Genomic DNA, 25,208 nt, shown 5'->3' on the forward strand with positions numbered 1-25,208 from the left:
CTTATTGGTCTCTCCCTACTTAAAAACTGAGAGCTGCAAGAGCAGTAGACAAACTGCCAAGTACAGCGGAAGCCTGTAAGATTTCATGCAATTGTTATTTTCAACATTACAACAATCAACATTTCCCTTCATTCAGAAATCATCAAGTGCATAGTGGCAGCACAGATACACACACAGACACCCAGCCATCTGGCAGCAAATGGCAGAATGTTAAGCAAGAAAAAAAAAAGTCTGTATTTCCCATGCCACCATCAGAATCAATTCTGCAACACATCCATGAAATCAGTAGATGCTAGAAAGAATTTCTGGCACATTGAAAATCTGAATGTGAAAAAAGGAATAGCTGGAAGGTTATGAGATTCTGCTACAGCAGTGGTTAATAGCATGCCAATTTATTGCAAAAAAGGCTAGTTTTTGGTCACTTACGTATTGTGGAAAATGCATGCCATTCTGTTTTTCCCAGGGAGAACAATTACATAATGCAATAACACTGGATTAGAACAAATACTTACACAACAGAAAATACACAGAGAGCATTTTAGTTCACATGTACATTCACTAACTACCTAAAATCCCTTGTATTTTCAGTATCTAATGGAAGAACACCTATACTAAAACACTATCAAGGTTGACAAGGGAAATTTATTCTCCAACATAATCCCCTTGCATATCTAATAGTTTATGACAAGTATCATAAAACATAAAATCTATCAGTAGTGTCAACACTGCAAAATTCAGTGCGTCCCATAAACAGGGTTGCATCATATGTCTACCACTCAGGAAAAAAGCAAGCAATAATTCAAAGAATTTGTAGTATAATATCATCATAGAGATTAATAAAAGACCAATGAATTTTTTAACTTAAAAAAGTTCAAAAACCTTGACAGTGTTTATGGATTAATAAAAAGGTTAGAAATGTAAAGAAATGATATAAGCAGCAGTTTATCTAAGTAGTGAATCACATCACCAGCCCTCTATGTTAGTCATTAAAAAGAAACTCTATTATATACATACATACAAATATTTTAAGAAAATTCTTAAGAGATGACACACAATGACACAGTTGCATAAATATCATCAACTTACATACAAATTCTAACTGGTTAAATGCCCATTACATTCTGGTAGTCAATCTTAAGTCAAGTGCTATCTACAAACTTCTAATATTTCATATAGGTTAATACCAATTTAATACAAAATAATAAAATATTCATTGTATTTTCATGTCAGCATTTGGATTTTTAACAGTCTTCATGTATTATCAATGTGTAATTCACACCAAACAGTATAAAATCCACTAACCTAACCTCTTGTCATCCCCTGGTCAGTGAAGTTTGTTATAGTGCAGATAAACCCGGGATTCAGAGTCAGAGGGAATGGATTTCAACTAAAATCTGCTTTCTAGATGTTTTATACTTACAAAAGAGAAATTGCCTAACTTTATTCTTGTAATTGGGATGCTATCAATTCAAACTTCCCCAAGAATGCAGTGTTAACAGACTCAAGATAGTGAGGATACATTTATGTGTAAAAATCTAACAAGCTAATTAAATGCAAGGATTTATTAGTAATGGCAGGGACCTCTATTAATGAAAAAGTGTTGCCTTAAAAAGGTGGCTAAATTAAAAAAAAAAAAAGTTGGCTAAATTTTTATTTTCCATCTAAGAAGACTAAACCTAACAAAACTCTTTAGATAATGTCACAAATTTTATTAGCACATTATTTTTAGCTGAGCCCTGGTAATTTTCACATATGATTAAGCCCAGGAAAACAAGGTGGTGCTCTGGAAGTGATTTAATACAAGAAAGTTGCTATAAGAGGGATAATGGTGGTCTTTAACAACAGGAAGGCTACAATGTGTAGCCTGTGTAATCAAAATGCTATTTATTTCCAGAATATTGTTAAGAAAGCTTGTTTTAAATTTTTCTTTAAGAAGAAACTGGTTTGGGGCGCCTGGGTGGCTCAGTGGGTTAAGCCTCTGCCTTCGGCTCAGGTCATGATCTCAGGATCTTGGGATCAAGCCCCGCGTCAGGTTCTCTGCGCAGCAGGGAGCCTGCTTCCCCCGCCCCCGCCTGCCTCTCTGCCTACTTGTGATCTCTCTCTCTCTCTGTCAAATAAATAAAATTTAAAAAGAAGAAGAAGAAGAAGAAGAAGAAGAAGAAACTGGTTTTCTCTAACGTGGGAAAACTTCCCGCACTGGTGAAATAGCAGCTGACTAAGGACAGGGGTAGAGCCATAAAGCTACTCTGGGACAACCATACCTTATAGTGATTAAAAACATCAGCAGAACTTCTTCAGTACTAGAAGCTAACTAGTTACCTGGCATATAAATTAATCCTCATTTTTCATACATTCTATATTTACAAATTTGCTTACTTACTAAAATCTGTGATCCCGAAAATTAACGTTTGTGGTGCTTTCAAGGTCACTGACAGACATGCATGGAGTAGTGAAAAATCTGTTGCCTAACACCTTCATTCTCAGCTGAGGCTGAACAAAATAAGATTCTGCCTTGTTTCAGCTCTGATATAACAATGACCAGAGGGATGGAGAACACAGGGAATAATGCAGTATACTACTACAAGAAGCTCTCTGGCTGTGGAGCCAGCTAGATAGGGCTGGATTCTCAAGTTTAGTGCTGTAGGCTCAGGTAAGTAAGTCACTTAACTCTTACGAATCACATTTTCTTTTCTGTTTTTAAAAAAAAGGGCATCTACTAGAACAAGCATTTTTTTAGGATTTGAGATAATAATGAATGTAAGGGGTATATGTGTGTATGTATGTGTGTGTGTGTGTACATACACATATAGGCAATTCTCCTTATTTGCTGCACCTATGTTGTTAAAGTAACCCAATACTATATCAGTGAACCCTGAACCATTGCTAGAGGAAATATGTACACATGTACGTGTGCGCCTAGCAATGGTTTGGTGTTTAGGGGATTTTAAGAATATAATTATAACAAGTAAGGAAAATCAACTCTATGAACTATTCGACAACATTAACAAAAACCAAACACGTACAGTTTCTTTCCCAATGGTGAGATCAGAAAAACACTAATGATTTTATATTCTAGATAAATACTAATAAATTTGTGATCAGAAGTAGAGGGTAACGATTAAAGAGTTTAAGCTCTGCGGTTAGGCTTCCTGTATTCTAAAAATCCACCCAATCACTTAAAAACTCTGCGATCCTAGGCGTATTATGTAATAACTCTGTGCCTCCATTTCATCTGCACAGTGAGGACAGTAATAGTTACCACCACATGTAGTTAATTTGAGGATTATAGAAGAAAAAGTCACACATTATTTATTAGAATGATGGCTGGCACAAAGTAACCCTTAAATAAATGTTGGCTACTAAAATATACTTGGCAAATACAATCAATCAGCTTCCTTTAAAAAAAATAAAAAATTACTTATATATCTAAAACTCAATAAACAAATCTTCCCACTTACAGCTATCACTTTAAAAACATTTTCATGTTATTCTCCTAAATTAGTCATGTTACTGTGAGCTTTTTCAACTCACCATTGTTGCAGCATTCCAAGCAGTTGTTGGTGCAACCTTTGGCTGCCAGTTAGATCCTCCAGTTAGCTTCTTTTCACCTGGCTGACTCCAATTTACATCACTTTAAATAAACATCAGTGAGAATGTTAAATGTCTATAATTGTAAAGTTTCTTTACTATATACTTAGATTGAACAAAAAGCATTTAATATGCAGATCTGACAAGTCTACACATACTTTTGAGATAAAAGCCAAATCAACCTCTAAATGGTACATGGGAGAAATAATACATATAAAACACTCACTTCTTAGTAGTTCCATTTCCAATGCCAAGATCTACAACAGGAAATAAATAAAGCATTTAAAAACTAGACTCATTTTTATAATACAATTAATTGTGAAGAAGGTTAAAGGATACTTACTGCCCACCAGGTTGGCTAAGGACGAATCCAAGTCATCAGATACTAACTTGTTAGGTGGGAGTTTGGCAACAGGAAGACTCTGATTCTGAGAGGCCACTGTTGGTTTGAGAAGTCCACCTAGTTCATCAAAGCCTTAAAGTTACAAACAGATGAAACAAGATTTGTAAGGGACTTTAAGGTGCTAGCTTTCTACTGGAGATCTCTGCCTTTTCTACTAGTTCGTCTACCGGAAAAGTCCTCCACGACGTTGGGCATTAATTAATGACTTTAAATGGAAGAGGGAGAAATTCACCATTTCAAAGTGAACTGATTGAAAAGAGCTGTCATGTCTTATTTCACAACAAAATTATATTAAGGTTAGGGGCACCTGGGTGGCTCAGTGGGTTGGGTCTCTGCCTTCGGCTCAGGTCACTATCTCAGGGTCTTGGGATCGAGCTCCACGTTGGGAATCTCTGCTCAGCAGGGAGCCTGCTTCCCCCTACCCTCTGCCTGCCTCTCTGCCTACTTGTGATCTCTCTCTCTGTCAAATAAATAAATAAAATCTTTTAAAAAAAATTATATTAAGGTTAAAGGGGACGAGAAAGAAGCATTCGAGTAAACAATTCTTATTCCAAAGTTGTGTAAGAGAAGGGAATGGAATGGAATTCTCCCCCTCACTGGCAAGATTTTCTGAAGACTCACTTATACCTGAAGAAATATAGACAAAAAATACATCTCTGTTCCTTTGAAAAATGTTTCGTCTAATAAATATTTTGCAGACCTTTTTACATTCTTCAGAGTAGAGAATGTAAGGTATACGTAAACCACAACATTAGAAGGAAGTAAAAATGTACCATTTGATTATCACTTTTCTTCTGTCTAAAAACAGTTAACCTAAATTATACCTAAGAAATTGCTAACCTTATGCTCCAATGACATTAAACCATCTACCAATCTAGGACATTGCTTAGAAATGAAAATAAAATAGATCCCTTAAGGTTCTCTACCAAAGCGAGAAAAGTGAATCCAATCAAATACAGTAAAGGACTCAGTAACATGATCCAGGACTGATAAAGAATTTGAAAAACAAAGTCACCAAAAATGGTGGTGTACAAAATATGAGTAGCTGATCTCTATTTACTTTATCCTTTTTCCAAGAAAAACACACTCAAAAGGAAAAAGCCAAATGCATCCAAAAATGTAATTATAAACCTGCTAGTGCACAGAGAAAAAAAATTCTTAGTCCATACATACTCTTTATAAGATTGCTTACTTTTTGTATAATCGTATATTATAAAATCAAAAACGCCTCAGTATGTTTCTTCAAATGACTTGAACTTATTTACTAATCAAAATCAAAAATCATCCCATGGTAAGAATAATAAATTTTATGGAAACTCTTAATCTTTACAAAACTTCAAATTAACAAAATACTAGATGAAAACAAATGGAAACCTGGCTCTACAAATTTATATAAGTCCTAATTTTAAGACAAATGAACAAGCATACTACAGAAAGAACCATCCTTAAAATAACAAAAAGCCCCCACAGCTCTGGTACTTAATACATCCTAGCTGGTTAAGCACCGACTGTCTCAACAAGTCAGGTACCAAATGTTTTATTTTTCCTACTTTTCAAAAAAGCCAATTTCATTTCAGTAAAGGTGAAAATTGTAATGACTACAAAGCACAACATTCTACACATAACCATTAGTAATTTACCAATCTAATGTGAGCAAGATCTCATTTAGCTCTAGGAGAAACAAAATCCTCCCAGAATCAAAATTACCACTAAGAAAAGGGTAACAGTTAATAATCCCTTGAAGTTCTTCTCATCTAGTAGCTGGGAGAAGAGAAAACAACTTCACTGGCTACCCCAATTTAATCTATTTACATATGTTCAAAAGATATTATTATCTGTCCTTGCACAGAATCTAAATGAGAACATTATAGTAATGTTAACGGAACAATTTTTTCTTACCCCCAGAATCTACAATAACGTTGGTAGATTTATTTCCAAACACAGATTCAAAGTCAACATTAAGGCCAGCTGAAGGATGTGGCTGTGCAACTGGAGATGGAGTGAATCCTAAGGAAAACCAAAGTGGAAAAAGCTCAATTCTTTAATACATCTACATTTACAGCTCTTAATAATGACAACAATAGGATGGAAAAAAGCAATAAATTCCCCCAATGAAAAATAAGGCCAATCCTTCAAGCAAAATGTTTCTTAACACTACTCCATCTTTTTGTGGTGATGACATTTTTCTGTAACAAAATCATCCTACTGACAAAGAAAACTAACGAAAGAGCAACTGAAGTTGTACTACTAAGTTTGTTTCATTACAAAAGTAAAATCTTTATCTTTTTACCTTAATTTTGTGTACTGATGATTTTTAAAAAACTAAACACATCTAAAATTCCAGGACTTTGCATGAAGTAAAATATATACACAATGCAAATGATCACTTGGTAATGAAGTAAATATTCTACAGTGTTTTAAAAAATATATACTTAGAGATTCTACTTAGATCCTGGAATCTTCCCCCTCCCCCCACCAACCTACTCACCTTCCATTATTTCTCTCACCTTCCTTCCACCTTTAAATTATTAATTAAATGCAATATGGTTTAAGTTCATTTGAGAAGAGGATTCTGAAAGTTACAATGCATTAATCCTTAGGTTCCCCCTTTAAAAGTAACACTTTAGATCTATCATGAGTATTCCATAGGACATAAGTTTTTAAAAATGTTCTTATTCCAGGGGCACCTGGGTGGCTCAGTTGGTTAAGCTGCTGACTCTTGGTTTCAGTTCAAGTCACGATCCCAGGGTCCTAGGATCAAGCCGGAGTCCAGGCTCGGCCCTCACCGGGGAGTCTGCTTGGGATTCTCCCTCCCTCTGCCTCTGCCTCTTCCTCTGCTTCTGCATGCACGCTGTGTACACTCTCTCAAATAAATAAATCTTTAAAAAAAAAAAAGTTCTTATTCCATAATTACGTCCTAAACCACTCTTAAAAACAATGGTCAGGGGAACCTGGGTGGCTTAGTTGGTTAAGCATCTGCATCTGCTTTAGGTTCAGGTCATGATCCCAGAGTCCTGGGACTGAGCCCTGCATCAGGCTCCCTGCTCTGTGGGGAATCTGTTCTCCCTCTTCCTCTGCCCCTCCCCTCTGTTCCAGCATGCGCTCTCTCCCTCCCTCTCGCTCTCTCAAGCTCTTTGTCTCTCTCAAATAAATAATAAAATCTTAAAACACCACCACCACCACAATGGTCATACAATGAGAACAAAAACACTATCAAAGTATAAAACAATTTAGTATATAAACTGACCATTCATCAAGAGGTTTCTAGATTTCTAGACTTACCAGTTTAATAACATTTTTTAAAAAAGATTTTATTTATTCATTTGACAGAGAGAGAGAGAGAAGCATAAGGAGGGGGAGCAGCAGACAGAGGGAGAGGGGGGAGCAGGCTGCCCACATAGCAGGGAGCCTGATGCAGGGCTCGATTCTAGGACTCTGGGATCATGACCTGAGCCAAAGGAAGACGCTTAACTGAGCCACCCAGGTGCCCCTAACAACATTTTAAAGTGTACAAGCTGTTTAAGAATTACACCATGGGCTCACTGGTTCTTCTCTATGAGAACTTACGCATCTACTCAAGGAAGACAAAAACCTACTGTGCTTAATTTTGTGCCCGTGGAACCATCAGTGTAAGAAATACACAAATTGTTCGTTAAATGATTCTGGAAACAGTACACTGGCTAGGTCTCCAAAGTTTAGGAAATATACACAACAATAATTTATAACTAGGATAGCATATCAAATTCCCGTTTTCTCCTCTTTTATCCCACCTTTCTAGAATCTGGTTAATATCAGAGATAAACCTATCTTCTACAGTAATCCTTTTATTACTTTCTTTAAAGAGAGGAGCCATTTACTATGGTCCCTAGGGGCATCAGTCTGTGCAATTACAAGACTACTACCTAAAAGTGTAAAAAGTTTGAGAGGATGTAAAGTACCCCAGAGCTAGCACCTCAAATTTAAAAATGTCTCTAGGTATGCAAAAAGTAAAAAGAAATTTTTTATAAATTGTAATATCTGATTGGCTCCTAGGGAAGCAAGCAATATATTTCAAAGTAACAATATTTTAAGTAGTAACACATCTTCAAGGTAAGAGTTCTACATTTTCATTTCAATGAACATTATCAACTTAATGGCCTTTTATCCCAAGTCATTTTTTGGGAGACTGTTAGGGTTTTAATTTTTTTTTTTTTTTAATCAGAGAGAGAGAGCGCATGCACACGCACACAAGCAGAGGGAACAGCAGGCAGAGCAGGCAGAGGGTGAAGCAGACTCCCTGCTGAGTGAGGAGCCCCATGTCAGACTCCATCCCAGGGCCCTGGGATCATGACCTGAGCCAAAGGCAGCGGCTTAACCTACTGAGCCACCAAGGCTTCCCAGGACTTAATTTTTAAAAGTTACTTAAAACAAAGATTAAAAACTACTATCACCATCTCAAAAGGAAAATTCAGAGACCAAAAAAAAAAAAAAAAAGATGAACAAGTTCTGAGTTATGGTTAACTTATAAAATAATCATGACATTGAACTGCCTACTCTTTCACTTCACCAAGGCCCAGTGAAAACTCTACCACTGACTATCAATGATTCACAGATCAACATTTAGAAATCACTGGCTGGCAGAGCAAATTATCAGGAGGACAATAATAAATTAACTGCATGGTACAAGATGAACAAGCTTTGGGGACAGAAAGGCATTCCAAACACCATCCAGAAAAATATACCATTTTGTTAAGGGATTTTAGAGGTAGTTCCATAATAAATTAGATCTCATATTTTCTGTGAAAGTAACTTCTACTATTTATTAAACCCTATGAAACACTAAAACAAGAGCTTTATAAACAGTGTATTATTTAAACTTCACAATAACCCTATGAGATAGTCATTATTATCCTCATTTTACAGATGAGGAAACAAAGAGCTTAAACAATGTTACTCAAGGTCAAAGATTTATTAAGTAGCAAAACCAAGACTTAAACCTCAGATTATCTGATTTCAGAATCTTTTAGGGGTTTTCAGTTTATCCCAAGTATTTCATTTTATATAAACTAGTAGGCAGAAAAAGAAAATTGTATTATTACAGCTATAGTAATTATATTTAGTTGCTATTAAAGTTATATGAACTTCTTGAGCTTCTCACAGCAAATGCTGAGCCAAAAAAGTGAACAACCATAGCAGTTTTAATAATGTCTAAAAGCAATGAAAAAAGTGTTCAAGGCTGTATCTGATGATTAAATAATAACAAATATAAAATGATTTGCATACACAAGATAGTTTTCAGTAGTAGTTTTAATGATAATTCTACGTACCAGGCATAGCGCTAGATTTTATACAGTCATATATGTAAATCTCATGACAATCCTGTAAGTTATTATTATCCCAATTTTCATAGGCTTAAGAAAGGTCAAATACTTGTTTCAAGTCACACAGGTAAGGACGTAGAACTGGAATTCAAAAAGGAATTCAAATGCAAATTCACTGAATTCTAAACACATACTTTCCATCAAATGTCCTCATAATTTCCATTTTTAAATCCTTTTAATCATGCCCAAGTCTTCCAGTCAAGAGCCTCATTCTTCACTTGTGTCAAACCTACTTTTCAATCCCAACTGAACTAAGGTAATCAACTCCTACACACCAAAAAGAAAAAAATAAAATCAGCTGGATTTGGGGGTTTCATTATCACTGCACTGGCCTAGAACATGTTTGGAAAGACAGAAATGAGTATCAAAATGGCCATGCCTCTCTGGAAACTGTTCCCGGTTTCTTCTGCCTTTGCATAGTGCTGGCAAAGCATGCCTGTTTCCAGGAGAATCTCCCTGCATCTGTGCCACAACTGTTTAAGTCAAAATTATTTAGTGTTCTATCACTATACAAAGAGTTTTAAATTCCATAAGCTTGTAATAATAAAATGTTATAAGCTCCTCTGAAAATGTGAACCTTTTGAATACGGATTAAAGTAGGGAGATGACAAGTATCCACTCACAAAACAATCCTGTGTTTAATTAAAACAAACAAAATTAGGGAAAAAATGATCTGTTCCTCAAAAGCAAGTATATTTTTTCTTAACCAAATTAAAAAAAAAAACAAAACCTCATTTTAAAGAAAACAAAGAACTCCCTCCTGCATAAATAAATTGATAAACTTTAGAGATACCATTACCTACCTCCAAATAAACCAGCTACAGTAGAAGGCTCATGGCACATAAGGGTAGTATTAGGATAAGCTTGAGTGCCACAAAAAGAATCTGACAAGGCATACATGGGGGTGGGGGGGGGGGGGGAGAGACAGAAAAAAAGGAAGAGAAAAATGAGGAGGAACAGTTAAGAGTGGAATGGAATAATTAAAAAACAAATGAACAAACAAAAGACAGGAGAGTCCAAGCTCTTAGTGTTCTTCACATTACAACTTATTTTAAAAAGCACTTAAGTCTCCATTATGAATAGTCTATTTAAAATATATTCACAACAAAATTTTTAAAGTAACCAACATGTATGTCCTTAGAGAAATAAGCAGCAGTTGCAATATTAACATGTCTTCTGATGTCTTCTTTTACAGATGAGTAAGTAGGCCTGAACAAGGTCACAGACATGGCATAGCTGGGATCATCAACCCAATCTTCTTGACTTATAACTGCTTTAATGAGGACAAACTACTTTGTACATTGGGGTTCACATCATCAGACCAATGTCCTACTCTGAATGAGTTAGAGGGTGTCTATGTAGCTGTTCTTTGATTTTTCTCGGTCGTTCTTAATCCTTTAGAGCAGAGGTTGGCAAATTATAGCCAGAGGCCTATTTTTAATATGGCCATGTGAGCTAAAGAAGGTTTTTACATTTTCAAAGGGTTATTTTTAAAAAATGAAAGAAAATAAAAGAAGAATATGTATCAGAGATCTTATGTATCCTGTAAAGTCCGAAATATTTACTATCTGGCTCTTTACATAAAAAGTTTGCTGACCACTGTTCTACAGAAGCACTACCCAAAAACTTTCTAGTAACAGAAATGTTTTATAAATCTGCTCTAATATGGTAGACACTAGTCAAATATGCCACCAAGCAACAGAAACGTGGCTAACACAGCTGTAGGAATGACATAACTTGGGTGGTCCTTTCATGCTCTGAGTAAGAAACGGCTGGAATTTTAATTATACAACCTTACTTCTCAGGAACTTTTAATGTGGATTAAAAGTCTTCTTATTATAAAGCCTCTTCTTAGGACAGACATTAGCAAACTACAGCTGCATGTCTTCGTGAATAAAGTTTTACTGGAACACAGCAAAATGCGCATTTATGTATTGTCTACGGCTACCTTCATTCTATAATGCCAAAGCTGGTAGCTACAACAGAGACTATATGACTCATGAGCCAAAAATATTTACAATCTGATCCTTTAAGAAAAGGTTTGCTGATTCTTGTTCTAGACTAATGGCCTAGGTTGACATGAGTGATTTACATTTTCCCATTCTAGACTCACTTTTACAAAAACCCAAGTACTAAACAATAAGTTTTTGCTAATGATAAAACTTGAGAGATGAATATTTTTTTAAGTATACTTTGTGCTTTCATTTATACTATTTACACTCAAAGAACGTAAGAGTTTAAATAAAGTCAACACTTCCATAACGAAAGGGCTCTGTAAAGCAAAGACACAGGACTCCTGCTTCAAGCTTTTGCTCCTATCAGCCAGGTTGTCTGAGGACATTAACTTTTCTCGGACTCACATGATACATCCATAAAAATGGTAGTAATTCTGTTACCAATATGAGAGTTGAGAACTTGACCAAATATTCTCTGGAGGTCCTCACAAGCTTACAATCACCAATTCTAGGATTTTAATCTTCAAATGCACCTACTCACCTTAGCATATATGGCCATCAACTTTACTAACTTTCTTTGCTTTTTGGTCTTCCTATTGCCCCAACCCAAAAGCCTTAAACTTAAAAAAACATTAGGAAAAGGACATTTCTTGTACATTCCTTCTGTTAAAGGGTTTCCTTGAAAAGCGTAAGTAATAATTAACTCTCACAGAATTTTTTTATATTTTTACTCTGGTTCTGTTTCAATGTGAAATAGCTACAGCCTATAGCATTCTGTCCCTCTAGGGTGAATAGAAGACTGACATACTGAAGCACATGTACTGGTCTGACCTCAAAGACAGAAATTGTAAGACCAAAAGTAAAGACATAGCTGTTTCATACCCCTAATTAAAACAACTGACTTAATGATACAAGAAGCCAGACCCACTAAATACATGCTAGTTCATATTCAATAAGTATAAAGAAAATATAAACTTATTAGAAAACCACGTTCCAAGGATAACTCAAGTAACCTTTTTTTACCAAGCAAATAAGGTACAGCATTTCACAAATTTTCTGAAGAGTAGCAAAATATGAAATTTAGTTTCAACCACTTTTTACTTAATTTGTAATATGTTACAATGACATGAATGGATGCCTGTAATTAATTCTTAGAATTTGGAGCTATGAGACTAGTTATATATAATGACAGCACCTGCCTTGGAACTTCCTAAAATCTCCAACTACTCTTTTCTAGTCACCTCTCTTCCACCTCCTCATATGTATCAAACAGAATGTTCAGAATGTGGCCACATGTCTATTTAGGGTACATAGTTGACTTTCAGCATGCTGCTTTAAACACAGATTTAAATTTGCATCGCCTTAAAAGCTGTTTCTCTGAAGTGAATAAAAGCAGTTTCATCATCTTTTAAGGGGTGTTCAGAATCTTTTCACGGGGTTGAAAAATGTTAATTTCAGGTTACTATATATATTCATAAACTTAGATTTCTTTGTGTAACTCTGGAGTGAAATTTTACCTTTTTACAGATTTTTAAACCACAACTAAAGGCGATTTAGTTGTTTTCATTTTCTACTTGTCATTTATCTCCAGGCTAACAATGAAGTGAAACCCTTAAGAATGGGACAGACGGTATGTATGGATTTAAGACAATCTAAAATTGTACTATTCACAGTTCAAAAAAAAAAAAAAAAGATAGCTACTGAGAATGAAAACCATCCTCTCTCCTAAACAAAGAGGGAAAGATATAAGCACATACATATTAGTAAGTGTAAGAGATGTTACCCTACAGCCAACTCTCTTAATTAATAAACAAAACATGGGGGGAAAATGTGGTAAATGATGTTAGACAGCTTGAGTATCACACTATAATATGATGGAAAACAACAGACTAAAAAAAAAAAAAACCCAAAAAACAAAAACACCAACCCACAACTTCAAAGGAAATCATCTTTCCTAAAAACTTGGATTAAATAAAATTAGGGACACTAATTTTAAAATGTCACTACATTATTGTTATTTAGTTTATTTTAAAATGTGATAATAAAATCCAAAATAATTATTGCAGCGCCTTAAAAATAATTAATGAATATGTAAAAAATACTTAGGCAGTATAAACATTAATTGGAAAGAAAGGTTAAATGGTACTTTACCAACAAACATTTCATGAGTAGGTGTCCTAGTAGTAAAAGTGGATACATCTGAAGAAATGGGAAGGTGAACATCACCACTACTTTTTGTGAGGAAAGGATTTAAGCTTGGAATGGCATCATCAACAGCATCTACAGTAGCAGAGAAAGGATCTGTGCAGTCCAAGTGCATTACAGCAAAATGAAGAAAGGAAGTAAATTAATTAGTATTGTAATTAGTCAAAAGATGCAAAGTGAAAAGTAGCAGCTATATTATTGTTTATTAATCTTAAGTGCAAAATACCTAATCATTGTCATTAAGATGGAAGAACTACATTTAACATCTTTTAAAATGAATCGTCAGAAGAAAACATTTATGTGTCCAATTAACATCTGTAGCATACTAAGGACAGATCTGCTCTCCAACATCAGGAAGCCAATAGGTAAAAAAGAAAATAACCAAAATGCATCGATAAAAGAGCCACCCACCCTAGACCATGTTCCCCACCCTACTATATGGGAATGTATTGGCTTTCATGGCATACCTATGTTTATTCAAGTGAAAGATATAAACAACCAGTATAGTATGTGTGTGGCATAAGTAAAATATCAAAAAACAAAGAAAATTAGGGGTAAAGGGCTATTTATAACATGTGGGGTAAGTCTTAAATAGGTTCAGAGGTAGAAATTTTAAAAAATAAAGATGAAGAAAAGGTCTAATGATTTAGAAACAGGAAAGGAATTTTAGAAAAATTAAGAACAGAGACAAAAGAATGGTGGCCATTTCATAGACTGGAAACCACAATGAAGGTCCAGTTAAGAGTTCTAAAGTGAAATCATTAAGGCTTTAAATGATTTGCTAAAGTAATAACAAAAGTACTATTCCATATTAGGATGGTACCAAATGTGTATTATTATCAAATCCTACCTCTAAAGTTATTTTAGAATCAGATATTTTCTATACCTACACCTCATTCAAGATAATCACCATTCTAATGACTAAAAACCACTCATCATTAGCAGCAAAACCCTCCTAACCTCTACATTCTATACTTTTAACCAGAAGCCTGTTCTTGTCTACTATAGTTCGTGGTGCTCACTTAACAATATGATATTAAGCACTGTATTTTACTCTAAGACTGTATGATAAAACAATAAGAACACAAAAATAGCATAAGGACCAGCTCATTCACTACAAATACACTTTCCCCTAAAGTCAATAAATTCAAAGCAGGTGCTCCACAAACCCTATAACTATTTAAAAAAGGAAATAGCAAGAAAATATTGAGGTCACTGGCTTACACAGAATCATTTTTTAAAACTTTAATTTTTTTATCACACAGGACCTTTTCTAGGTAGTATTCCTACAGAACATCAATTTACACCCAAAAATAAAGTCTTACAAATGTATCAAAATTCACTGATACAGTATTCAAACTAAAACGATCATGTTCAAAACCATTCCCATCTCCCACTCCTTAATAAATGAAACGATGGGGGAAAAGAATCCAAAAAAGTAATTAAGAAATAAGAAGTAGAAAATAGGTAACAAGAAAAAGGTTTTCTGTCCTAAAATAAAACTATAATGATGACCGCTCTAACTCCTTTCTGTGTAAAGAAGGGGATGCATTGTTTAGAGTTCATCAATTTGTTCAAAGTACTATTTTAAAATACTGAATAGTGGCATGAGGTTTTTAAAGTATATCATACATGGTCGGACCCAAAACATCTCTAGTTTTTCATGCAAAAGAAGCCATGAGAGAAGTCATTCAAAAAAACACATTCTGCTATTACAGATCTATTAGTTTATGAGAAAAGACATGTTTGGGAAAAGTCATTAGTTATCTGCTGCTCTGATGAATGATTGAGTTTTACCTAAGTAATTATTATCAATCATTTTCTATTATATGAAACATCTTAGAGAAGAATATGCAGAAACAAGCAAGTGTGACTGTATTTAGGTTGACTAGACAGTAAGAAAAAACAGTTCTTAATCTACTTGACAGAATTATTAGATAATATAGATGATGTTAATCTGTTAGGGGATACTGTGCTACTAATAATAAAACAAATCCATTAAGATTAAAAGAAAATAACATTCCAGCTATCCCAACTTAAACTTTATTCACTAGACTGGTGAATGGAAAATAAATAAGTAAATAAAGTTTTTATTTTAAAAATTATTTTTCCCATTATTCCTGTATTACTTACTAGAAAAGTGTTTTATGTTACAACAGTCAAAGAAAAATAATCCCAAAAAGTTGAGGATTAATACAGCAGACATATTATAATGCTGAGGTCCTAAATACTGGATACCTATATTGACACAAATAAGTTTTCCCTAAAGCATTGTGTGTTTCATGCCAGTGGAGTAAAGCAAATTTAACTTCAGAATGGTAATTCTTTTTTGCCCAAATTAAATTCTAAAATCTAGCTTAAGACATACATCAGTGTACTGGGCTGATAATATTGCTCATTTTTAGATTTGATATAACACAAAGTTTTAAAGGTGATATAAACTTAAATCTTCTCACATATTAGTATTCAACGTGAAATGTCTGTTCAGACTCCAGACCATTTCTTGAAAAATCAAAGGCTCATTAATAATGCAGTGAGCGGAACAGAAGAGCTTGTGTTCTCTCTTTGAAGTTCATTTTTAGGTGGACTCTCAAATGCCTTTTAAATATATAGTCAAACCTTATTTCCCTTAAATTCAGCATCACTAACTACCTGTGATTAGGAATACACAGCATCTCTGTGGTGCTTTATGGTAAGAACTAAATTAATGCCGAATCTGTTTTAAAAAGTACTAACTCTGCTATTAAAAACCATTTTAGCAAATGAAAGCAAGACAAACACAGAGTAAAATTTTAGGATTATCAAAAAATCATACCTTTGGTTTGCCACAAGCTATAAAAGCAGCATGATGTTAAAATGTTACATATTTCAAATGTTTAGGTAAATGGTTAATTTAAAAAAACTTTTAACACTTTACTGTTATGATCAAAACTTTTTACTTATATGATTTATTCATCTCAATCTAACTTTAATTTCAAAAATAAAGTAAAAAATCTTAATCCGAATGTCCCGGATATAAAAAATATACTGACTGATTTAGGAAGTATTCAAAGTTCTTGACTTAAAACACTCTTCAGGTATCCAATTATGCAGAAGTCAAAACTCTGAAATTATCATCGGCTCAGAAATCAATTATCTTTATATCAAAATCAAGACAAGATTTAATTCTTAAGTTGAGAGGTTCACAGTAAACATTACTGTCCTTTCCTCATATATAATGATAAGCTTTTGGAAAAATAATGGTCAATTGCTATATAGCCTCTGTTCCCACCATACTTGATCTGTATTTTTAGTACTTTTAATGGTCTCACTTGTACATAACAAGCCTAATGCTAAAATACGAAGGAATTTTTGATGGAAATAGTAGCAAGAGAAAAATAACCTAAAACAGAAAAATAAGACATAATTAAGTATGTTCCAACATACAGTATTCACCCACAGACTGCAATGACTTCTTTTAACAGGACATTAAACAACTTTTACAGGCTGAAATTTCATGAAATTATTCTCCCACAAAAATAGTCTATCTGCCTTCATATGAGTTCAATAATCCCAAGCCAAAACTTTTTAATTTGTTAACTATTAGAATTGACTATATATGGTGTCCAAATAAAATAACTTCACAGTTCAGTTTCTTTGAAATGTATTTGTTCTCACTAAGACTTTCGTAAAATTTCTCATCTATTTAGGAAACAACTACTTGTTTTGTTTCTTTTTGGGGGGGGGGGCAAGCTAAAACTGCTTACATGGTCATGTCAATTCTACTAAACTTCTTAAAACAATCCACAGTAAGCAGAAAATAAGCATGTAAATTTTGCCAGAATAAAAATCCTAAAATTAGGACATATCATTAGGATCTTAAAAAATTACTTTCTAAATTTGCTATGTTTCACTCAGATAAAAAAATTCTAAAATATTTATTGACCTTAAACTAGCTTATCAGTTTTAGAAATTAACTCTGAGAACTTCAGATGTAGCTAAATTAAACTAATCTTCTAAGTCTTTTTTTTATCAAGTCATGACTCACAAGATTAGTCTAGAAATCTAGTATTTTAGCGTTTCACTATTTGTTACCTGCCATATCCTGAACCAGAAATAACCTGTCCAGAAAAAAAGAAAACATCCACTCATTCAACAAACTTATTAAAAATCAGTGTCCTAGGCAATGATAATATAGCACTGAACAAAATAAATAAAAACTCCTGTTTTCAGAGACTGCACTCTATTATACTACACAGAGCCTCAAGAACTAACTACAAAAAATGATAAAAAGTTCTTAAAACTCGAGTCATTAAAATGTAGAGGAAAATTGGGGCGCCTGGGTGGCTCAGTGGGTTAAAGCCTCTGCCTTCGGCTCAGGTCACGATCCCAGAGTCCTGGGATTGAGCCCCGCATCAGGCTCTCTGCTCAGCAGGGAGCCTGCTTCCCTTCCTCTCTCTCTGCCTACCTCTCTGCCTACTTGTGATCTGTCAAATAAATTAAAATATATATAGAGAGAGAGGAAACAAGTCTAATTCATACTAACATAAGAATTCTCTAGAATAATTAATTTTATCTTGCTATGGGAAGTAAGCTGATCAATTCAGATTTTACATGTGAACCAATAAAACTTTAAGGTAGCTTGCCATTCCCTATTCTATAGACAGTATCCTTCCTCAGAATATCTCCCCTTTCACTCCCAAATAATTTTGGGGTGTTCATAAAATAATACTTACATATATAAAACAGAAGCATCACAACCAACCAAATGAAATAATTTGAAAACATACTATATGTCTATGCAAAACTGCTTAAAAATTGACATGGACTAGGTTCAATCCTTCAAAGACGCCAGGTCAATGATCAAGATATAGTCACTCTAAGATCAATAACTACTACAGGGCAGCAAACATTCCTGTTACTATTAGGGGAAAATTCTTTGAGTACCAAAATCTTATAGGTCTCAACTAACTACAAGTTTTAAATACAAGTAACATAAAGATTGTCATGACAGTCCCAGTCAGAACATAGTTTACTACTTGATAACACCATGTGAGTTTTATTAGAACCTTATCAGATATTTATTTACATGACAGAAGTTTTCTTTCTCCCATAAGTCACTTTTTTCCCTATACCAAAACCAAAATAACCCTTAGGCATTTTCTGATTATGGAACAGTTACTCAACATTGAAAGAATGACTTCATACTTCAACATACACTGGGACCTTCCTCTTCACCTTTATTAAAACTTCTTTTCATAATTTAATTGAACAGAAATTCCAAAATTACATTTACAAATACATGAAAATGTCTTCAAGGAGCAAAATGACTTCAATACCTTGGTAATATTTTTTAAATTCTCACGTATTAAGTGTAACCAAAAACTACACAAATAAGTAAAACACTACAGAATGGGAAAGGGAGTGGCCTATACAACATAAAAAGCAGAATTCATTAATGCTTACCTCCCCATGTACTTGCTACCTGAGAAGCAGTTGACATAGGAAGTACAGATGGGTGAAAAGTTGGCTGTTGTAAATCAAGCAGATCATTTGGTAGCTTTGATGTGCTAGGAAAATATTTTGAAAAGATGAGTTATTTATTTATTAGGTAAATATTGCTCTATCAGCCACTCCCTTTCTCCTGCCCAGTAAATAAAAAACATTAAAAGTGAGAAAAGGCCAAGTAATGTAAACCTTAAAAGGAGGAACACTTTCAGTAAGGTAATAGTTGCATATCCTTTATATACTTAACAGCAAGGTTTTACTTATGTGTATTTCTAAGGAGGTTTGGGAAAAAAAATTCATGTACCGTATTTTAAGTTTATATAGGATTCAAATAATTATAGCCCTTCTGGAAAGGATCAGTGACTTCCCCAGGAAAATACTGATTTCCTTACTGAAATGAAGCTAAACAACATGATTCTGAAATATGAAATATCCTGGCAATTTTCATTTTTGTAAGGAAATTTGTTTTCTTACTTTTAATCTTGAAAGAACTTCAATTACACTGGTAATACTAATACCTTCAGCAAAGTAAAATACCTGTTAACTTCCTTCTATTGCTTCAATATCCAAATATACCAACAATATAGGAAAAAATTATGCATGCATAAATGATATAAACTTACAACAGAGTCAACCTATTACACAACTCTGGAGGCACTGTTTACACAATATGTAAGACTTTTATGTGATTAAGGAGTAACAACTCAAACAAAGATCCTGGAGTTCCCATGAATTGAAGCATTGTGTGTACTATAGCACAGATCATTTTTAACTTATTAAAAAAAATGCCTTTTAGACATAAAAAATAGTTTTGACAGGTAAGTAAAAATACAAATGCATTTAATGCCTTGAGAAAAAAAAGAACAGAACAGGCAATAAAGCATTCTATAATAGGCTGTAAGACTTGCCCTCAGTTACAATTAAAAAGGTAAAAACTTTGAGTGTACTAAGTGAAATAAAACATAGTCAAATTAGTTCTTTATCTAATAATTTGTTTAATTCTCAAACATTCAAGATCTTTTCCATTTATCTCTCCTAAGACAGACTTCTTTCCAAGGTCTCCAAGTAGGGACACTTCATGTTATTTATGAAGGATTCTAAAAAGGTAGCACATAAATTAAAAAACAAAATAAACAAAAAATATAAAGCCGGAAAAAAAAAACCAACAACGACAATTCAACAATCATCTATTAAGACTTTAGGGAAGAGGTAGGTAGCAACTGAGTAAAAGTTACACTGAGCTATGAGTGGACTCAGTAAATGGGAGGGAAGATGTTGTAAGAATGAGTTAATAAAATAAACAACAATAACAAAATTAAAGAAAACCCTATCTCTTTCTGTGGAGCATCTACTTTGTGCTAGTTAAGAATTGTGCTAAATCCTATACTAGCCACCTAGGAGTCTGCTGGAAATGAAAAACCCCCGTAACTACTCAATCAGAAATTCTGGGGGTGAGACTCAAAAATCTATGGCTTCAGAAACTCTCCAGGTGATTCTGATGCTTACTAAAAATTGAGAACCACTGATCTGTACCATACATCTTATTTGGAAACAGAGACAGAGACAGAGATAGAGATAGAGATAGAAAGAAATAAAAAAAGAAGAAAAGAAAAAGAGAGAAGGAATGAAAGAACAGAAGAACGAACAGAGCAAGGATTCAAACCAGAATCTGACTTCCAAAATTAAGACTTTAAACCACTCCGAGGTAAAAGACAGGACAAATTTAGAAAAAGCCAATTATCCTAATTTGCCTGGAAATATTAACTTCCACTGTTCAGTAGCTTTAATTACACAACAAGATTACTGAAGTTAGTCTGGTAGGCTTCAATTGCCACAGAAACCTGGCAACTCTAAACTCTTACTATGTTCCAGATCACTGAGTTTAACACCTGGGAACAGACATCAAAGGCATTTAATTTAATATCCAATGAAAGAATACTGTGAAACAGATTACATATCCATGTACATAAATGAAACAGCTGCACAGAGATAACCTACTACATTCCAATTAGTATGAATTTGTAATTTAGCCATCTTTCATCTCCTAAATATGCAAAACATAAACTCTTAATTATACCACTATCACCATCTATTATCACCTCCTTTGTGTCAATTTATGAATACAAAATCACAAATTAAACTAAATCTGAAAAGTTCTGTAACATTTCTATGAGAAGTCTGTCTTTAGATCTAAATATTCAAAGGTAATCTTTATCTCCTCCACATACCTGTTAGAAGAACTAGGAGTAGAAAAGATGTCAATGGCTGGTGCAGTCATTATACCCCCGGCTGAGGAGGACACAGGAGAAGCTGCGGTTGTTAAAGAGCTATGAGGTTTCTTTGCAAGTTCTTTTAGGCGCTGTTCCTGTTGAGAAAAGAAACTAGCATAAGGAATCCAGAAGGCAGATTTTGTTAAGGCCTTGGGAAAAAAAAGCACTATCTAATTTTGTTCTGATAGCAGAAAGGTATTCCCTGTTTTATCAGCCATTCAATGTCAGGATGACATTGAGTTTCACCCCATTTGGATAACTATACATGAAATATTGTTAGTCTATTTAGAGGTCCCAATTACTTGATGAACACCTTCATTTGTTTTTCCCAATGCAAACACCTACCTTTAAAGCTTTTAAACGAGCCTGTTCTTCTTCTAATGCTGCCTGCTTTTCCCTCTCATCCACTTTGGTTAGAGACAGGCCAGTACTTGCCAAGGAAGAAACTGCATTGGAAAGTGTTGTTGCCCTAGAGTAATTGGACAAAGGTAATTTGGCTTTTTGCAACATAATTTGAAATGGTCTGGAAACATGGTCACAGATAAGCACTACAACTATGAACTTACCTTATGGAGTAAAAATCAGTACTTCAGATGAAATATTCTACCCACAGGATTATTAGCAATTAGCTAATCTATACAAACATTCACTGCTTTTTTAACAGTTAGACTTTGGAAAGGGTTCACAATAACATTAAGGGACACTGCTTTTTCCAAGTCCCAAGGGAGGGAACCAATGCAATTAGGAAAGAGCTCCTGTGCTCCCAGAAAAAGCCTTATGGGTAAAATGTATTGAGTTTCTCACAGGAAATTACTCTGCTAATTTACAGCCTAGATTTTGGCAGTACTACTATAGGAACACTAAAATATGAGTACCAGTAACAAATAATGTGTATCTAGATGTTTCCCATGTAATAACACCCAAAGATGTCGTTTCCAGAGGACCACGGGTTCCTTTAAAGGAAGATCAATTTTATTTCCGTCATTAGTCCACCTGGCACTTCCTTTCTATGTGCTAGTCTTTTGCCAAGCCAGAATTTCCTTTTCAAACATGTCACACATGTAGAATACATCATCTCTCACTGGCAGATACACAGCAGATCACCTCGTTTTCCTTATGTATCAAAACCTTATCCATACCACAGACCCCCAGTAACATTAAATTCCCAAATGTCAATTTTAAGCACCATAAACCCATGTAGTAAAGAATTCTAACCTGAAGAACTACTACTTAGTAACCTTTACTCATTTTCCTTTTATCACACCAATTATTAATTTCTATTCTAAGCATGTAAGTGGCAAAACTATTCAAATTTTATGTAAAATCAACTTTATAAAGATACAACTTAGAAGGGAAGAGTAATACAGTTGTGACAGAAATGCAAGAAATCTGGCAAATTTTATGATAAAAAAGTATGAGGTTAAATCAATATACACCTGAACTATTTGACTTTATTTTTCATTATTTTCTCAAGTAAGTGAGCCATATAATTTGGCTTATGCTTCTAAAAACCTACCAGATAATTCAAAGAACAAATCTGAATTAAAAAGTACTAAAATCCAGTAATAACATTTTCCTTTAAAAATTAAATTTTGGGGGTGCCTGGGTGGCTCAGTGGGTTAAAGCCTCTTCCTTCAGCTCAGGTCATGATCCCAGGGTCCTGGGATCAAGGCCCACATCAGGCTCTCTGCTCAGCAGGGAGCCTGCTTCCCCCTCTCTCTCTGCCTGCCTCTCTGCCTACTTGTGATCTCTGTCAAATAAATAAATAAAATCTTTTTTAAAAAATTAAATTTTGTTGCCCCCCCAAAAATAATTCTGAAATAATCAAAAAGTCTAAAGAAAAAGAAGGTTCTCATTATAAATATTTTACACAAATTTTTTCATGCTATTAAAAGAAAATCGTCATAATAAAAAATGAGAATTACTCAAGTCACTACCCAATACAAAACTCATGTTAGAGTCAGTATCAGATGATCTGTGCTATTTTCAATGGTTAACTGGTTTCAGTCTTAGAAATCAGCTCAAAGCCCAACAGACTGTTTAAGTATGTCAATAATCAACTGGCATTAGAGAAAGATGATGAAATTTGACATCAGACATCACAGGTTTGAGTTCCAGAATTACCACTGCATAAATTTCACTGGCCTACAGTGGAGGTTAATCAAATTTGTAAAAGGGCATCTGAAAATTACAGACACCATATGAATCGCTGCATTACCACTTTTTAAAAAAGTTTTATTTTTTAAGTTTATTGCTCATTTTTTTAAGTTTTATTTCTTTTAAGAAATCTCTATGCCCCACGTGGGGCTCAAACTCACAACCCCAAGATCGAGAGTCGCATGCTCTTCTGACTGAGCCAGCCAGGTGCCCCAATATACTATCACCTTTGAGAGGAATACTGACACTATGAATACCATTGCAAACCATGTAGTCAGTTTTATCATCTTAAGAGATACTGCCATCTATTGAAGATCAAGAACTATTCCAAAAATTTACATGTATTAATGCATTTAATCCTTAGCAACTCTATGAGGTTAGATGCTATTAAGCACATTTTATAAATGATTAATCAAGATAAGGGGAAGTTAAGTAACTTGAAATTTAAGCGGGGTTCATCAACTTTCTCAGAAACATCACTCCTGCTCTTTGCCCTATGAAGAATAATGTACCTGCTTGCAGCTGTAGAATCTTTGATTTTCTTTCCTTCCAAGGAAGCTAAATGTTGTTCCAAAGCATCAAGAAGGCTGCTTGGGGCCTAAAATTGTACAGATATTAAGATTTTCATGATCATTAGGCCACTGGTCAAAAAAAATAAATTAAGTATCATCTAACATATGAGAGTAACGAATAGGTATATTCCTCACCAACTAATTAACAGTAGAGTTATTTTTATTATATAAGCATGACCTAGTAAGAGGTATTAATAAACATAATCAAAAATATAAAAACTGAGACTATGTAAACATGAAACATTAAGAGAGGTTCCTGCAAGTAATTACTTTTTTAAATATTTAAATATTTATTTGAATTTTAAATAATACTCCTAAATACTCCTAAAAGCTAAACATATTGTTGGGCCCATTTCCCTATAATTAATAAATACTTGTTGAGTAAATGAAAGTGTGCAAACATTATCTTTGAACAGTTACTGATAAATGAAACTACAGAACAGCATCAAGAAAATGCCAATTAAAAATCACAATGAGATACAATTTTTTACCCACTAGAATGTCTAAAGTTAAAGACTAGCAACATCGTAAACTGGTGAAGATATGGAACAAATGAAACTCTTACACAATGTTGTGTGGAATTCATCCACCTTGAAAAAGGATCTGAAATTTCTTTATGATATGAAATATACACCTAGCTTAACTACCCAATTCCATTCCTAATTACCCAAAAGACATAAATAACTATCTCCACATGAAAAGACTTGTTCAAGAATGTTTCAGTAGCTTTATTAACAACAGTAAAAAATTACAAATAATCCCACAGTCCATCATCTGGAAAATGGATAAACAAAATTGTGAAGTCGCACAGTGAAATACTAGTCAGCAATAAAGAGGAATAAATTAATGGTACACTCAAGACATGACAGAACTCCAAATACTATGATGAGCAAAAGAAGGCAGATACAAGAAAAATACTTGCAAGATTCTATTTATATTACATTTAAGATGTCAAAAATTTATGCTATTAGAAATCAAAACAGTGATTTATGGAGAGGACTAGGTAGTGACCAGAGGAGGACCTGAGAACTGGGGTGATGGAATTGATTTTTATATTGAACAGTGTGCTGATAACGCAAATGTTTACAGTTTATCAAATTCCAGTGAAACAGATATTTAGCTTAATTTTATTTTAAAAAACAAAGACTGGCCTTTAAAGGCTATATAACAAATCTTAACTTTTTATGAAGAGCTAATTACTTTCAAAAGAA

The 25,208-nt window shown here is 34.0% G+C and overlaps 1 protein-coding gene across 5 annotated transcripts in view; it reads right to left on the minus strand.

Annotated features, from left to right (window-relative positions):
• The window catches only part of PICALM (phosphatidylinositol binding clathrin assembly protein), a 102,662-nt gene that overhangs the window by 20,710 nt on the left and 56,744 nt on the right, over positions 1 to 25,208 (minus strand). Inside the window, exons 9-19 of one of the 5 annotated variants that reach the window (XM_080815702.1) lie at positions 23,938 to 24,023; positions 21,614 to 21,737; positions 21,227 to 21,363; positions 18,957 to 19,060; positions 13,458 to 13,607; positions 10,155 to 10,235; positions 5,891 to 5,998; positions 3,932 to 4,063; positions 3,815 to 3,845; positions 3,532 to 3,631; positions 427 to 450 (exon numbers count right to left, since the gene is read on the minus strand). In XM_080815702.1, the coding sequence (XP_080671828.1) occupies positions 427 to 450; positions 3,532 to 3,631; positions 3,815 to 3,845; positions 3,932 to 4,063; positions 5,891 to 5,998; positions 10,155 to 10,235; positions 13,458 to 13,607; positions 18,957 to 19,060; positions 21,227 to 21,363; positions 21,614 to 21,737; positions 23,938 to 24,023 (1,077 nt within the window). The remainder of the gene's footprint in view (positions 1 to 426; positions 451 to 3,531; positions 3,632 to 3,814; positions 3,846 to 3,931; positions 4,064 to 5,890; positions 5,999 to 10,154; positions 10,236 to 13,457; positions 13,608 to 18,956; positions 19,061 to 21,226; positions 21,364 to 21,613; positions 21,738 to 23,937; positions 24,024 to 25,208) is intronic. The other 4 variants (XM_080815704.1, XM_080815703.1, XM_080815706.1 and 1 more) reach the window with 4 other exon arrangements.

This window comes from Martes martes (genome assembly GCF_963455335.1).
Source record: "Martes martes genome assembly, chromosome: 10".
NCBI lineage: Eukaryota > Metazoa > Chordata > Mammalia > Carnivora > Mustelidae > Martes > Martes martes.